Source organism: Oncorhynchus tshawytscha, unplaced genomic scaffold, assembly GCF_018296145.1.
Source record: "Oncorhynchus tshawytscha isolate Ot180627B unplaced genomic scaffold, Otsh_v2.0 Un_contig_27_pilon_pilon, whole genome shotgun sequence".
Lineage (NCBI taxonomy): Eukaryota > Metazoa > Chordata > Actinopteri > Salmoniformes > Salmonidae > Oncorhynchus > Oncorhynchus tshawytscha.
In genome coordinates, this window is record NW_024609711.1 from 134,596 (window position 1) to 152,434 (window position 17,839).

A 17,839-nucleotide genomic window follows, 5' to 3' on the forward strand; every position below is an offset into this window, starting at 1 on the left:
TCTCACAGTGAGAAAAGTGATTGATCAGTCTTTGTGCAGCCCTGCAGCCTCCTGTGTCACTGTGTCTCTGGCACAATAATAAACAGCAGATTCTTCAGTCTTCAGACTGTTAATCTGGAGATACACCTGCTGCTTGCTGTTGTCTCTGGAGATGGTGAACCGACCCTCGTACCTCCCTGACTGGAGGTAGTAGAACAACTACCACTGCTAATATAGGAAACCCACTGCAGATCTTTTCCAGGAGCCTGTCTGATCCAAGCTGCATTAATATTTCCACCAAACCCAGAATATGTACAGGTCAGTTTGTGGGATTCTCCAGGCTTTCTACCACTGGTCCAAACTCAGTTAGTGTCTGACCCTGAACACCTCTGGAGAAAAAAAGTACTATTTGAGATCAAACCTGGACTCAACACCTCAGCAAACATTCTGTTACAAATACAATGGTCTAAAAGTGTTCCTGTCGAGCCTATTGTCATCAGTAGAAACACAATAGTAAATGTCATGATGAACTCTTAGTACAGTATGTCTCTGTTCCTCAGTCTAGTCAGTGCTTCAGTCCTCTCCTCCACTTTGCAGTGAGATAAGTAGTGATGGAAGAGCTCAGAGTTTTGCATTGAATCCTTCTTACAGGGCAGTAGGGAACGGGAAAATATAATATATAATATTGTGGCTGACTAAATACATGTACATCAGTAATACTTAATCAGTATACATGTACATCAGTAATACTTGCTTCTATTATAAATATAATTTTCTTTGTCATCACTTCATTCCATCCCCAGAATAACTGTCAGGATACAGCTGCCAACAGCAGCAGTACTGTAACAGTCGAGAAGCAGGTGGTAAGTTTAAGTATGTCGAAACGTTGGTTATTAGGTTATTAAATTATTGCGTCTGAGCTCCTAGAGTATGCGGCTCTTCTTTTCTTTTGTAAGTTTAATATAAAGATACAATGTAGGAGTAGCGTCTAGACATGAACAACAAACAATACTGCCTGGGGAAGGAAACTAAGGGAGTGCCAGATAAAAGGGGAGGTAATGGAGTCCAGGCGTGCGTAATGATGTAGCGCAGTTGAGCGTAATGAAGTTGGGATCCAGAATGTCCTCCCCTGGAACACAACACCGCTCCTCTGGGCCATACCCCTCCCAGTCCACAAGGTACTGCAGCCGACCCCCACAACATTGGGAGTCCTGTAGAGATCTGACCGCATAGGCGGGAGCTCCCTTGACGTCCAGGGGGTCAGAGGGGTGTCGTGGGGACAAGGAACCACTGACCTGAGAAGGGAGACATGAAAAGATGAGATACGGTAGTCACTGGGAATCTGTGATCTATACGCCATCTCGTTGACCCTCTTCTGAATAGCATACGAAGTGGCGACTCATGCCATCCGCTGGATGCTGCTAGTGTCTGGAAGGTGAGCACGCACTCAGCAGTCGTCTGCTCACCCCCTCTTTGCCCTCCGGTGGATGATCAAAGATACCTCTTAACCGAGCCATGAACCACTAACACGAATCCAGCTCCTCCTCTCTCCCAGACAACCGTCCTACGCCCGCCCAGTCATCAGAGAAATAACCGAGGCAACCTTCAACCTCTCGGTGGTAGGAGCTCCCATCTGTTGCGCAACGTATAGGGAACACTGTAGTCGAAAGCCACGGCATTTACATGGGGTGCCATCATATTTATCCGGGAAGGACAAGCGGTCATCGCTGAACTGGGCAGGTTGCTGAATGGGCTGGTGTGCTGGCTGGATCGACTGGTGGTAGAGTATCCTCCACTAGTTGAAGGCAACGCCTCTCATAACGACGTTGAACGCTGGATGGGAGGAGTGGGAGTAGATGTGACAAGTAGAGATGAAAGGATCACGATTTGCTTTGAAGCTAAACTAGTGGGAGCTGTACTGTACTTGGTTCATGACAATATTTAAATGAATAACCCTTATATGCTACCCAAAAGTATCTTCATTCTTATGTTTGCTGATGTAATACCTCTGAATTGCATACATTTGAAATCTGATTTCATTCAAATAAGCTTACCTAATTGAAAGGCATTACAAAATAAATGGTTTGAGCTGCTTGACATTGATAATAATTTTACTAAATGACCACATGTATTATTGATACTGTTGGTTATTTGACATCACATGAATATATTTCTGTCCGATAAAGATGTTCAAAAAAGAATAGCTAATATGAAGTCTGAGTTGCAAAAAATGCACTTCTGTGTTCATGTAAATAGTGTGCTTTTCACTGTTCATAATGTGTGTGAATGTTTTATGTGTATAACATTGATATCAGTGGACAGTGTTGTAGTGTGTGTGTTTAAAAAAAACGATGCGCCTCATTGCCTCTCATACTGTGATCAGTGTTGATCAGTTTTTGTACGGCGCTGCAGGATCCTGTGTCACTGTGTTTCTGGCACAATAATAAACAGCAGAGTCTTCAGTCTTCAGACTTTTCACCTCTAAGTACAGCTGGTTTTTAGAGTTGTCTTTGGTGATGGTGAACTGGCCCTGGAGGGACTGGGCAAATACAGTGCCAGTGCCACTGTCAATGAGCCCAATCCACTCTAGACCTTTCCCTGGTTTCTGACGGATCCAGTGTAACCAGCTCAGGGCTAGTCCAGACACAGTACATGACAGTGTTACTGACTCTCCAGGTTTCTTCACTACTGGCTCAGAGGAGGTGAGTGACTGTCCCTGAACAGCTGAAAAACAGACAGAGAGTTTAGATTACTGTGACCCTCCAGCCAAGTAAGCTCCTCTCCTCTCTCCTACACTGGACAGAAATAACTCCAGTTAACTCACCTGAGATGAGAGCCAGGAGGAACATACATTCTAGAACTCTCATTGTGTTACGGATCTAAAATTCTGTAAAAGAAGCACAGACTGGGAGTGGTCGTCGTGACTGAGGGAGATGGTCTGTGGAGGGCAGTTATATCAGACTATTGAAATGGGAGGAGACCTTGGGTCTATGTGAACAGAAACACATTTGCATCTCTATGGTGTTACATGTTTCTCCCCGTAGATCTAGTGGTCTAAAATACTACGTATATTGGCACTGTTGTGAAAAGTTTTGGTGAAAACTCAAGGTGTACATGTAATAGTGACATAGACATGTATCGTTTAATTTTTTAAAATTTAACCTTTATTTAACTAGTCAAGTCAGTTAAGAACAAATTCTTATTTACAATGACGGCCTAGTAACAGTGGGTTAACCGCCTTGTTCAGGGGCAGAGCGACAGATTTTTATCTTGTCAGCTCAGGGATTTAAACTAGCAACCTTTCCGTTCCTGGCCCAACACTCTAACCACTAGGCTACCTGCCACCCAGTGTGACAGTGTATCAATAAGACGTTTTGGGTCCTTGAAAGCGCTACATATGTCCCATGTTTTATTATTACCATTTCCACGACCCCTATGTTTCTGTTTTTAATAATCAGGTTAGAAACAGGTCATTATGTGCTGTGTAGAATACGTTTACTGAACACTTGCACTGTTCTAGTGAAGATAACACACACTCCCTTACAGTGTATGGACATCACCATGACAACTAAACACCAGACAGTCATCAGTTCCAATGTTCAGTGCTTGTCAGGTTAGTGCAGGGCTTGTTGTAATGTCAGTCCAAGTTGCCTATAATGAGATGGCCAGAGCTGTGTTTGATTATAAAGGGATGGATGGGAGGGAGACTTTGCATACACCGCCCTCTAGAGGCTTAAATAGAGACTGAGAGGGAATGACATTTGCTCTATTCCTTGATGATCTCCCCTCCCTGTCCTTTATTCTGCTCGCTGATTTTAAGATTTTACCAATGGGATGTTCAGACTAGATATGTTTAATATTTTATACAGTGCTGAACAGCACAGACACAAGCACATTTCCCTATGTGGGACAATAGAAGTTGTATTGAATTATATGTATCTCTATCTGCTTATCCCCTCTTGGGAATCTATTATGGAGTTCCCCAAATATATATAAATGGTCCATTACTGTATTTAGTTTGAGTATATTTCTGTTTGCTGATCACATTAACTTCTTACGGATCAGTGAGAAGTTAACAGCCCACCTCGACAACATCCGGTGAAGTTGCAGAGCGCCAAATTCAAAATACAAAAGTTGTAATATTAATATAATTCTGTCCGATACAAATACTCAAAACGTGACAGCTAATATGAACTCAATTCTGTAAAGTTGACTTTGGGTTCATGTAAATAATGTGCTTTTCAGGTAAAAATGTGTGTGGATTACATTTTAGGTTTAATATTGATATCCGAGATGCGCCTCATTGCCTCTCATACTGTGATCAGTGTTGATCAGTTTTTGTACGGTGCTTCAGCCTCCTGTGTCACTGTGTCTCTGGCACAATAATAAACAGCAGAGTCTTCAGTCTTCAGGCTTTTCACCTCTAAGTACAACTGGTTTTTGGAGTTGTCTTTGGTGATGGTGAACTGGCCCTGGAGGGACTGAGCAAATACAGTGCCAGTGCTAGTGTCAATGTGGCCAATCCAATCTACTCCTTTCCCTGGTTTCTGACGGATCCAGTGCATGTAGTAGCTACCCATGGAGAAACCAGACACAGTACAGGACAGTGTTACTGACTCTCCAGGGCTCTTCACCACTGACTCAGAGGAGGTGAGTGACTGTCCCTGAACAACTGAAAAACAGACAAGAGTTTAGATTACTGTGACCCTCCAGCCAAGTAGCACAACTCCTCTCCTGTCTCCTACAATGGAATGAAATAACTCCAGTTAACTCACCTGAGATGAGAGCAAGAAGGAACACACATTTTAGAACTCTCATTGTTGGAGTCTTCTAAGGTTATGTAAAAGTAGGAGCACAGACTCAGAGTGTTTGTCTTGGCTGAGGGAGATGGTCTGTGGAGGGCAGTTATATCAGACTACTGAAATGGGAGGATACCTTGGGTATACATGAACAGACACACATTTGCATCTCCCACGTATTATTATTTTGGATCCTTGAAAAGCACTAAACTCAGCAAAAAAATAAATGTCCCTTTTTCAGGACCCTGTCTTTCAGAGATAATTCGTAAAAATCCAAATAACTTCACAGATCTTAATTGTAAAGGGTTTAAACACTGTTTCCCATGCTTGTTCAATGAACCATAAAAAATTCATGAACAATCACCTGTGGAACAGTCATTAACACACTAACAGCTTATAGACGGTAGGCAATTAAGGTCACAGTTATGAAAACTCAGGACACTAAAGAGGCCTTTCTACTGACTCTGAAAAATACCAAAAGAAATATGCCCAGGGTCCCTGCTCATCTGCGTGAATGTGCCTTAGGCATGCTGCAAGGAGGTATGAGAACTGCAGATGTGGCCAGGGCAATAAATTGCAATGTCCGTACTGTGAGATGCCTAAGACAGCGCTTCAGGTAGACCGGATGGACAGCTGATCGTCCTCGCAGTGGCAGACCACGTGTAACAACACCTGCACATGATCGGTACATCCGAACATCACAACTGCGGGACAGGTACAGGATGGCAACAACAACTGGCTGAGTTACACCAGGAATGCAAAATCCCTCCATCAGTGCTTAGACTGTCCGCACTAGGCTGAGAGAGGCTGGACTAAGGGCTTGTAGGCCTGTTGTAAGGCAGGTCCTCACCAGACATAACCGGCAACAACGTCGCCTATGGGTGCAAACCCACCATAGCTGGACCAGACAGGAATGGCAAAAAGTGCTCTTCACTGACGAGTGGAGGTTTTGTCTCACCAGGGGTGATGGTCGGATTCACATTTATCGTCAAAGGAATGAGTGTTGCACCGAGGCCTGTACTCTGGAGTGGGATCAATTTGGAGGTGGAGGGGCCGTCATTGTCTGGGGCGTTGTGTCACAGCATCATCAGACTGAGCTTGTTGTCATTGCAGGCAATCTCAGCACTATGCGTTACAGGGAAGACATTCTCCTCCCTCATGTGGTACCCTTCTTGCAGGCTCATCCTGACATGACCGTCCAGCATGACAATGCCACCAGCCAAGAACTGGCAAATCTGGTGCAGTCCATGAGGAAGATGCACTGCAGTACTTAATGCAGCTGGTGGCCACACCCGATACTGACTGTTACTTTGAATTTGACCCCCCCCTTTTGTTCAGGGACACATTACTCCATTTCTGTTAGTCATGTCTGTGGAACTTGTTCAGTTTATGACCCAGTTGTTGAATCGTGTTATGTTAATACAAATATTTACATATGTTAAGTCTGTTGAAAACAAACACAGTGGACAGTGCGAGGACGTTTTTATTCTTGCTGAGTTTATATAAGTCCCATGTATTATTTCTATTATCATTATTATTGTTATTATAATTATAATTATTATTGTTATTAGTGGTGTGGGGGCTGTGCTTTGGCAAAGTGGGTGGGGTTATATCCTTCCTGTTTGGCCCTGTCTGGGGGTGTCCTCGGATGGGGCCACAGTGTCTCCTGACCCCTCCTGTCTCAGCCTCCAGTATTTATGCTGCAGTAGTTTATGTGTCGGGGGGCTAGGGTCAGTTTGTTATATCTGGAGTACTTCTCCTGTCCTATTCGGTGTCCTGTGTGAATCTAAGTGTGCGTTCTCTAATTCTCTCCTTCTCTCTTTCTTTCTCTCTCTCGGAGGACCTGAGCCCTAGGACCATGCCCCAGGACTACCTGACATGATGACTCCTTGCTGTCCCCAGTCCACCTGGCCGTGCTGCTGCTCCAGTTTCAACTGTTCTGCCTTATTATTATTATTCGACCATGCTGGTCATTTATGAACATTTTAACATCTTGGCCATGTTCTGTTATAATCTCCACCCGGCACAGCCAGAAGAGGACTGGCCACCCCACATAGCCTGGTTCCTCTCTAGGTTTCCTCCTAGGTTTTGGCCTTTGTAGGGAGTTTTTCCTAGCCACCGTGCTTCTACACCTGCATTGCTTGCTGTTTGGGGTTTTAGGCTGGGTTTCTGTACAGCACTTTGAGATATCAGCTGATGTACGAAGGGCAATATGAATACATTTGATTTGAAATTTGATTATTATAAGTAGTGGTAGTATTACCATTTCCACCCACCCCTATGTTTTAGTTATCTGTTCTTAATAAGAACATAACACACTATGTTAACTGAACACTTGTACTGTTCTAGTGAACATAACACATGCCCACTTGCTGTGTATGGACAACTCCATGACTACTAAACACCAGACAGTCATCCATTCCATTGTTTAGTGATAGTCAGGTTAGTGCAGGGCCATATATCGTAAGATTTTGAGTGAAAACCTCCTTCCATCAGCAAGGGCATTGAAGATGAAACGTGGCTGGGTCTTTCAGCATGACAATGATCCCAAACACAACGAAGGAGTGGCTTCGTAAGAAGCATTTCAAGGTCCTGGAGTGGCCTAGCCAGTCTCCAGATCTCAACCCCATAGAAAATCTTTGGAGAGAGTTGAAAGTCCGTGTTGCCTAGCAACAGCCCCAAAACATCACTGCTCTAGAGGAGATCTGCATGAAGGAATGGGCCAAAATACCAGCAACAGTGTGTGAAAACCTTGTGAAGACTTACAGAAAACGTTTGACCTCTGTCATTGCCAACAAAGGGTATATAACAAAGTATTGAGATAAACTTTTGTTATTGACCAAATACTTATTTTCCACCATAATTTGCAAATAAATTAATAAAAAAATCCTACAATGTGATTTTCTGGATTTCTTTTCTAATTTTGTCTGTCATAGTTGAAGTGTACCTATGATGCAAATTACAGGCCTCTCTCATCTTTTTAAGTGGTAGAACTTGCACAATTGGTGGCTGACTAAATACTTTTTTGCCCCACTGTATATATATGTACACTGCTCAAAAAAATAAAGGGAACACTAAAATAACACATCCTAGATCTGAATGAATGAAATATTCTTATTAAATTCTTTTTTCTTTACATAGTTGAATGTGCTGACAACAAAATCACACAAAAATGATCAATGGAAATCAAATTTATCAACCCATGGAGGTCTGGATTTGGAGTCACACTCAAAATTAAAGTGGAAAACCACACTACAGGCTGATCCAACTTTGATGTCATGTCCTTAAAACAAGTCAAAATGAGACTCAGTAGTGTGTGTGGCCTCCATGTGCCTGTACGACCTCCCTACAACGCCTAGGAATGATCCTGATGAGGTGGCGGATGGTCTCCTGAGGGATCTCCTCCCAGACCTGGACTAAAGCATCCGCCAACTGCTGGACAGTCTGTGGTGCAACGTGGCGTTGGTGGATGAAGCGAGACATGATGTCCCAGATGTGCTCAATTGGATTCAGGTCTGGGGAACGGGCGGGCCAGTCCATAGCATCAATGCCTTCCTCTTGCAGGAACTGCTGACACACTCCAGCCACATGAAGTCTAGCATTGTCTTGCATTAGGAGGAACCCAGGGCCAACCGCACCAGCATATGGTCTCACAAGGGGTCTGAGGATCTCATCTCGGTACCTAATGGCAGTCAGACTACCTCTGGCGAGCACATGGAGGGCTGTGCGGCCCCCCAAAGAAATGCCACCCCACACCATGACTGACCCACCGCCAAACCGGTCATGCTGGAGGATGTTGCAGGCAGCAGAACGTTCTCCACGGCGTCTCCACGTCTGTCACGTGCTCAGTGTGAACCTGCTTTCATCTGTGAAGAGCACAGGGCACCAGTGGCGAATTTGCCAATCTTGGTGTTCTCTGGTAAATGCCAAACGTCCTGCACGGTGTTGGGCTGTAAGGACATCCCCCACCTGTGGACATCGGGCCCTCATACCACCCTCATGGAGTCTGTTTCTGACCATTTGAGCAGACACATGCACATTTGTGGCCTGCTGGAGGTCATTTTGCAGGGCTCTGGCAGTGCTCCTCCTGCTCCTCCTTGCACAAAGGCGGAGGTAGCGGTCCTGCTGCTGGGTTGTTGCCCTTCTACGGCCTCCTCCACGTCTCCTGATGTACTGGCCTGTCTCTTGGTAGCGCCTCCATGCTCTGGACACTACGCTGACAGACACAGAAAACCTTCTTGCCACAGATCACATTGATGTACCATCCTGGATGAGCTGCACTACCTGAGCCACTTGTGTGGGTTGTAGACTCCCTCTCATGCTACCACTAGAGTGAAAGCACGGCCAGCATTCAAAAGTGACCAAAACATCAGCCGGGAAGCATAGGAACTGAGAAGTGGGGTGTGGTCACCCCCTGCAGAACCACTCCTTTATTGGGGGTGTCTTGCTAATTGCCTATAATTTCCACCTGTATTCTATTCCATTTGCACAACAGCATGTGGACAGTTAGATTTCACAGAAGTGTGATTGACTTGGAGTTACATTGTGTTGTTTAAGTGTTCCCTTTATTTTTTTGAGCAGTATATATATATATATATATATATATATATATATATTTGGTCACCCCCAAAACCAATTCTTTCTTTGGCCGCCTCTCCTTCCAGGTCTCTGCTGCCAAACTACAAAAGTCTCTGAAACTGGAAACACTTACCTCCTTCACTAGCTTTAAGCACCAGCTGTCAGAGCAGCTCACAGATTACTGCACCTGTACATAGCCCATCTATAATTTAGCTCAAACAACTACCGCTTCCCCTACTGTATTTATTTAATTATTCATTTTTCTCCTTTGCACCCCATTATTTTTATTTCTACTTTGGACATTCTTCCACTGCAAATCTACCATTCCAGTGTTTTACTTGCTAAATTGTATTTACTTTGCCACCATGGCCTTTTTTTGCCTTTACCTCCCTTATCTCACCTCATTTGCTCACATCGTATATAGACTTGTTTCTACTGTATTATTGACTGTATGTTTGTTTTACTCCATGTGTTGTTTTACTCTGTGTTGTTGTATGTGTCGAACTGCTTTGCTTTACCTTGGCCAGGTCCCAATTGTAAATGAGAACTTGTTCTCAACTTGCCTACTTGGTTAAATAAAGGTAAAATAAATAAAATAAAATTAAAATAAATAAATCCTCTCAAACAGCTTCATGAGGTAATCATCTAGAATGCATTTGAATTAACAGGTGTGCCTTCTTAAAAACCTCTAATGACTCCCCATCCCGCATGAGGGAGCGTAATCATCGACTGACACTAATTAGCATAACGCAACGGACATAAATATTCCTAGAGAATATTCCTATTCATGAAAATCACAAGTGAAATATATTGAGACACAGCTCAACCTGTCATCTCAGATTTCAAAATGCTTTAGAGCCAAAGCTAGACAAGCATTTGTGTAAGTTTATCGATAGCCTAGCATAGCATTTTGTCCAGCTAGCAGCAGGTAACTTGGTCACGGAAATCAGAAAAGCAATCAAATTAAATAATTTACCTTTGATGAGCTTCGGATGTTTTCACTCACGAGACTCCCAGTTAGATAGCCAATGTTACTTTTTTCCAAAAATATTATTTTTGTAGGCAAAATAGCTCCGTTTGTTCTTCACGTTTGGCTGAGAAATCGTCCGGAAATTGCAGTCACGAAAACTCCGGAAAATATTGCAAATTAACTCCATAATATCGACAGAAACATGGCAAACGTTGTTTATAATCTATCCTCAAGGTGTTTTTCAAATATCTATTTGATAATATATCCACCGGGACAATTGTTTTTTCAGTAGGACCGATTGGAATATTGGCTACCTCTGTATTTTACACGAAAATCACTCTGGGAGCCATCAGGTGACCAGCGCAATGTAGCCGCTTACGGGTATTCTTCAACATAAATGCGTAAAACTACGTCACAATGCTGTAGACACCTTGGGGAATAGGGAGAAAAGGTAATCTGGTTGATAGCCCATTCACTGCTCAATAGGGACGCATTGGAATGCAGCGCTTTCAAAACACGAGGCACTTCTGGATTGGATTTTTCTCAGGCTTTCGCCTGCAATTTCAGTTCTGTTATACTCACAGACAATATTTTTACAGTTTTGGAAACGTTAGAGTGTTTTCTATCCTAAGTTGTCAATTATATGCATATTCTAGCATCTTGTCCTGACAAAATATCCTGTTTACTACGGGAACGTTATTTTTCCAAAAATGAAAATAATGCCCCCTAGTCACAAAGGGTTCAAAGTTATTTTGTGGAATTTATTTCCTTTTTAATGTGTTTGATCCAATCAGTTGTGTTGTGACAATGTAGGGGGGGTATACAAAACATAGCCCTATTTGGTAAAAAGCCAAGTCCATATTATGGCAAGAACAGCTCAATTAAGCAAAGAGAAACAACAGTCCATCATCACTGTTGGACATGAAGCTCAGTCCATGCGGAAAATGTCAAGAACTTTGAAAATTTCTTCAAGTGCAGTTGCAAAAAACATCATGCGCTTTGATGAAACTGGCTCTAATGAGGACCATCACAGGAATGGAAGACCCAGAGTTACCACTGCTGCAGAGAATAAGTTCATTAGAGTTACCAGCCTCAGAAACTGCAGCCTGTCTGTTATGAGACGCGGTGTGGGTGAATGGATGACCTACTCATGTTTAAAGCATGGAGGAGGATGGTGCTTTGCTGGTGACGCTATCTGGGATTTAATTTGTATTTAAGTCACTCTTCACCAGCATGGCTACAACAGCATTCTGCAGTGATTTACCATCCCATCTGGTTTGTGCTTATGTAACCCGTTCTGCACCGGTACCTTTCTGCGTTGTGTTCTGGTAAGGTGTAGGTGGAAGATAAGGCTCTGGACACAATTCTGCCAGTTGTCTTTCTTTTATTGTCTGCGTGGAATATATACAAATACAAGGCAAATGTAACTGCTTCAGGCTGGACTCCATACAAGTATATTTGCCTCTCCTCATCACGCTCTGAGCAAACTGTAGTGTAAGAGTATCAACAAAAAGTACATTGTACAAAATGTACCTGTTCATATTTCCAAAAGACATTTTATAAAATGTTGTCCACCAATACACTAATAAATTGCTAATAAGTGCAAAATAATTCTTAGAGAGTGTACTATTGTACCATTATACCTGAAGCATACTAATGGAATAACAGAGCCAAAGTAACAAAGGAACGACAGCGAACTAGGCATATTAAACATGAAATACAAAATCCTCACATTTCACAACATACCTGCATGGAATGGATACAAATACAAAGCAAAAGTTACTACTGCAGTCTGGACTCCATTCAAGTCTATATGCCTGATAAAAGACAGTGCAGAAAACCAATGAGAAAATAATAGAACAACTCATGATGTCTGCACCTGAAAGAGACCCCCTCCCGCCACAAAGCTCATGATAGTTGAGCTAGCTTTCCAAAGTTGCACTCGAACATTATCCACATTCACATGAATATGTATTCCTATAAACAGTAATGCAACACTAAATTAGTGACGATATAACTTTTGATTGTCTCATCTTGTGAATTTGGGAACATTTGCGACATGTGCATTCAAAAGACCGGAGCATATGTAACACCTACCTCTCCTCATCATGCTCTGAGCAAACTGAGGAGTAAGAGCATGGCTCCTGTTGATGACATCACAGCATTAACACAATTTAGAAAATAAATAAAATAAAATAATTCACTCTTGAAAGTACTGTAATACATCTTAAAATAACCTTAAAATAATAAATTAAAATAAATTTGAATGATTTTCGGTGAAATACATGAAGTATATTTTACACCTGTTACATTTAGTGGGACTATCATTCGTTTTTTCAACAGGAAAATGACCCAACACACCTCCAGGCTGTGTAAGGGCTATTTGACCAAGAAGGAGAGTGATGGGGTGCTGCATCAGATGACCTGCCCTCCACAATCTCCCGACCTCAACCAAATTGAGATGGTTTGGAATGAGTCAGACCGCAGAGTGAAGGAAAAGCAGCCAACAAGTGCTCAGCATATGTGGGAACTCCTTCAAGACTGTTGGAAAAGCATTCCAGGTGAAGCTGGTTGAGAGAATGCCAGTGTGCAAAGATGTCATCAAGGCAAATGGTGGCTATTTGAATAAAATATACTTCGAATTGTTTAACTCTTTTTTGGTTAATACATGATTCTATGTGTGTTATTTCATAGCTTTCATGTCTTCACTATTATTCTACAGTGTAACAAATAGTAAATAAGGGATGATTAGTTAATCTGCGCTCTCCATACGAAAAGACAGAATACAACAAACAAATGAAGAAGGGAGCATGACACTAATACTTTGAGCAGATTTGATGGATGGAGTATAACTGCTAAGAAATTGTAGTAATACAGTAATTGTGTATAATGTACATGTGTTTGAATTGTTATATAAGTTTGTATTGTGGTGTCATGTTTAGTGTTTGTATACCTTTATATTCATATGAATGTCATGGAGTTTTTGTACCGGTTCTGCGTTGGTTTGTATCAGTATGGATGGCGAGCACAATAATACACAGCTGTGTCTTCAGTCTGCAGACTCTGTCCTGTTAAAGTCATTGTGATGCTGGACATGTCTCTGGAGATACTGAATTTGTTTTTCAGTTTATCACTGTAATATGTCTACCATCGTGACAAATAAATCCGATCCACTCCAGTTCTTTTCCTGCAAGTTGGTGATTCACCCCTGTACAGTAGCTGGTGCTGGTTAAAGAATACCCAGAGGCCTTACAGGAGAGGGTCAGAGGCTGTTCATTCTAACAGAACACACCTGTAAAACAAAACAAACAAAACTAATAATGTTCCTAATTACATCTCCAAAACTCTATTACTCCCTAGTACACCAATGTTGATGTATCAGTCCCCCAAAACTCACAGGATACAGCTGCCAGCACCAACAGCAGAGATGCAGGGAACATGGTTTGTGTTGAAGCTGAACTAATGGTAACTGCACTTGCTACGTGAAAGCAGGAGAGATATTCCTCTTCATACAAGAGAGGAGAGTTGCTTTGCAGTGAAAGTCATAAAAAAAGAGGAAGGGACGTGTATCATTATGACATGTTATACACAGAATCAGTATCAGAATGTAATGATTATATTTTCAGTGAAGTATTGATGGTTAACTATAGCTAGCTAGTATGAACTCTGAATTTCCTTGAGAATTAGCACATCTTATAGAGCAAATAAGATACAACACATCATGTAGAGTGAAATGTACAGAGGAATGATTTGAGCATTACTTGTGTGTGATTAAACACTTGATTTGCAATGTACAGTAGACATCTATAAATGTTATATCTTGTGGGGGAAATACAATATGATTGAGTTTGTTTTCTACTCATGGCTGTTGAGATTGTTGTACACATGTTGTGCTTGTTTGTATCACTGTGGTAACGAGAACAGTTATACACAGCTGAATCTTCAGTCTGCAGACTGTCCTATTAAAGCCACCTCTTAAAGTGTCTCTGGTCAAGCTGAACTTGTGTTTAAGATAATCTTTGTAAGCTGTGCCTGCATCGTGAAACAGTAGATGTTCCCAACCCACTCTGGTATAATGCCTTCAGGTTGGACCCATGATACTCTATAGAGGTTGGTACTATCAGTCAGAGAATACCCGGAGACCTAACAGGACCAAAGACTCCAGAATTTATAACCATTGAACTCGGCTGGGTGAGCTCCAGACCACAGTGTACACCTGTTAAGAAACATCATAATATCATGTAGAACAATCTCAAAGTACAACTATTTTAAAGCTATGTAATATTAATTACACAATATATTCCTTTAAACATGTTATAAGTCTGTTAATTAAACACCCAAATCCTGAGAGACAGGAAACAGCTGCCAACAGCAGCAGCAGAGAATCAGGGAACAGGCTTTGTGTTGAAGCTGAACTGATGGGAGAGAGATACTGTATGATTCACACAGAGAGACTGTTTTATATAAGGTAGAGGGAGTGAGATGAATTAGTAAAAAAATTAGAAAGCTATGTGTAATTTGCACAAGGCTGGTACATTGTGATTATTTTTTATTTGACTATTTACGTCAGTTAAGAACAAATTCTTATTTACAATGTTGGCCTACACGCCTGGCCAATTGTGCACCGCCCTATGGGACTCCCAATCACGGCCGGATTGTGATACAGCCTGGAATCAAACCAGGGTCTGTAGTGACACCTCTAGCACTGAGATGCAGTTCCTTAGACTGATGCGCCACTCGGGAGCCGATAGAAATTAGACATTTCAGAAAACCCACTGAACCATATTGACTTTTCACGCTTCACTTATAGGATGGGACTCAAAAGTATGTTTAGAAAAACAGCCATTGGACTATTTTTTAGAAATCCTTATTTGACCCTTATCACCAAAAAAAGGTGTATTTATCAGCATTAAATTAACTAAGGGAGTGTTGAATTTATGACCATGGAGTGTGCCATTTAGAGTCAAATCATTTAGAAATCAACACCACAACTTTTAAACTGAAAAAAACCTACACCCAACTTGCTGTGTATTTGTTGAAAATTAGTATGTAAGATGTTTTTGTCCAGGTCTTCCATTGAGCTGTTGCACTGTGCCTCCAGTTTTTGCACAATAATACACAGCTGTGTCCTCAGCCTGCAGACTGGTGATGTCTAAGTACAGTACATTACTACTGTCTCTGGAGATGGTGAATCTGCTCTTAAAAGAGGCTCCAGAGTTGATGGATCCACCACCCCAGATGATCCCAATCCACTCCAGTGTTTTCCCTGGCTGCTGTCGTATCCAACCTGTACCATAGTCTGTCAGGACATAGCCAGAGACTTGGCAAGATAGTTTCACTGACTCTCCAGGAGGTTTGAGTTGAGCAGGGGAGGAGGTCAAACTAATGCTGTGTATATCTGAAAGAGAGCAGGAGTGTAGAGAAAGACAGAGGAGAGGCATTCAACAAAAACTGTCACAATGGCAACAAAACTGACTACAACTGACTAACAAAATGATAAAACAACTGACTAATACATTGTTTGGTGTCCTGTATACAAAGAGACTAAAATCCCCCCCACTTACATGGCAGGACTGCCAGGAGGAGTAGGGATGTAAGAAACATGTTTCTCTGTTGGATCTCTGGCAGTGTGTGTCTGAGTACAGACAGGGTGGTTGCAGTGAGGAAGGTCAGAACATGTCATTTATATATCAGAGGGAGGGGGTTTATTTGCATACTGTCTGTCCTGCAAAGACAGGTGTCACTGGATGCATTCTATATGCATAATATACTCATAATATATGCACATACAATACAATACATTAAAATACCTGCATACATACCTTTTGTAAATGTAAATAATTACTTCCAGTCGTGGCAGTGATGAAGTATGGAGTCATGGCACCATATTCTGGCCAGGGAAGATGAATGGCTGTGTCCTATAGCTTGTCATAATGTTGTATAATTTCAGTAATTGTGGTACGTTATCCCATGTATTCTTACAGAACCTAGTGGTAAAGCTAGTCAATATTTTTTATCACCATTTAGCATAAGTTGTCCCGCTATTTCAGGTGCATTTGGTATATTGACTATAACTCCTCTGATTTATTAACAAAGGAGATGGGCTAGACATTCTTACTGAGCATTTTATGGATAAAACATTTATTTTTAATACAATTAGTGGAAAAGAGGAGCATTACATTGCTGCTCTTCAGCTTCCATATTCTATACAGTGTCTCCCAAGAGGATGGGTTTTTATACAGCTCTGGTGCTGGTTTATATCACTGTGAGGGTAGGCACAATAATACACAGTTGTGTCGTCAGTCTGAAGGTTCTGCCCTTTTAAAAATACAGCATTACTGCTAGAATCTACTGAGAGGCCGGACATGTTGTTCAGTGAATCCTTGTGTTGTGTGTCTCCAGAATATGCATTTCCATTCCACTCCAATGCTTTTCCCTGCAGGTTGTCAGATCCAAGCTGTCCAATAGCTACCAACAGAAGAAGAGACCTTACAGGAGACGGTCAGTGGTTGACCTGGCTGGACAGTCATAGAGGCTGGCTGAGTGAGTTCATAACTCTGTACACCTGGGAAAGAAAATAATGAACAACATTAAATACACAAATTATATACTATATACATTCTAGTAGCTAGTTACGTTGAAGCCAGTTTTATACTACAGGCAGATTTCTTTGTTATGTGTATTTTATTTTGTTCATGACATGTGAAGTGACACGGACAAACTATGTACCCGTGCCTTAACCAGGGCAAAGAGCTTTTCCTGCTCAGGTCAGGGAGGTTGGTAAAACTGTAGGGAATCTTGGAGGATGATTTTCTAAATATTTATAGAAATACTTCACCAATGGGGCTAATATTCTGACCATGCTGTTATAGAGTCAAAGGGGGGACCAACTCCACATTAATGCCAATGATTTTGGAATGAGCTTTTTGATGAGCAGATGTCCACATACTTTGGGTTATGTACCATGTGTTGACGTACAAGTAGTTCTGTAGTTTTGACCCTTAAGGGAATATTATACTTCATTAGATACTCTGTTACTCTGTTGTACTGACGCTCTACTGCCCTCTGTTGACTCTGCTGCCAGTTAGATTATCTGATGGGTTTTTGTACAGACCCTCCACTCACTCACACCACTGTGTCTCTTGCACAGTAATACACAGCAGAGTCCTCTGCTCTCAGACCAGACAGCTTCAGAGTCATCATGCGGTTGGAATTGTCTTTTGTCGTTTCCATGTGTCCTTCAAACCTTTTAGCATGGTAGCCTAGGCCTAATCCAGAATAACCCATCCATTCCAGGGATATTCCAGCTGGCTGTCTTATCCATTGTGTGTTGTGGCTGTCAATGGTGAATCCAGATATCTTACAGGAGAGACTTATAGTTTATCCAAGCTTTTTCAGGACTGAACTGGAGGGACTGGGATCCAGACTCTGACCATTTAAACCTGATGGAGAGAGAGAATAAAATACGAAGAACATGTTAGAGGAAAGCAGCAGAGAAATTAAGGAAAGCAAG

The 17,839-nt window shown here is 41.9% G+C and overlaps 1 long non-coding RNA gene and 2 gene segments (V, D, J or C); all 3 read right to left on the bottom strand.

Moving 5' to 3' along the window:
* Nucleotides 1-2,353: 2,353 nt before the first annotated feature.
* LOC112232662 lies at nt 2,354-2,919 on the bottom strand. The segment is given in 2 exon segments: nt 2,354-2,703; nt 2,804-2,919. Coding segments are annotated over 2 exon segments (378 nt in total).
* Nucleotides 2,920-4,310: 1,391 nt separating this feature from the next.
* LOC112232663 lies at nt 4,311-4,897 on the bottom strand. The segment is given in 2 exon segments: nt 4,311-4,651; nt 4,755-4,897. Coding segments are annotated over 2 exon segments (384 nt in total).
* A 10,528-nt stretch (nt 4,898-15,425) lies between these two features.
* Nucleotides 15,426-15,987, bottom strand: LOC112232664. Its single transcript, XR_006082652.1, has 2 exons — nt 15,891-15,987; nt 15,426-15,724 (listed from the first exon to the last, which is right to left on the bottom strand). It is a non-coding gene; the product is annotated as an uncharacterized LOC112232664 (long non-coding RNA).
* Nucleotides 15,988-17,839: the final 1,852 nt, after the last annotated feature.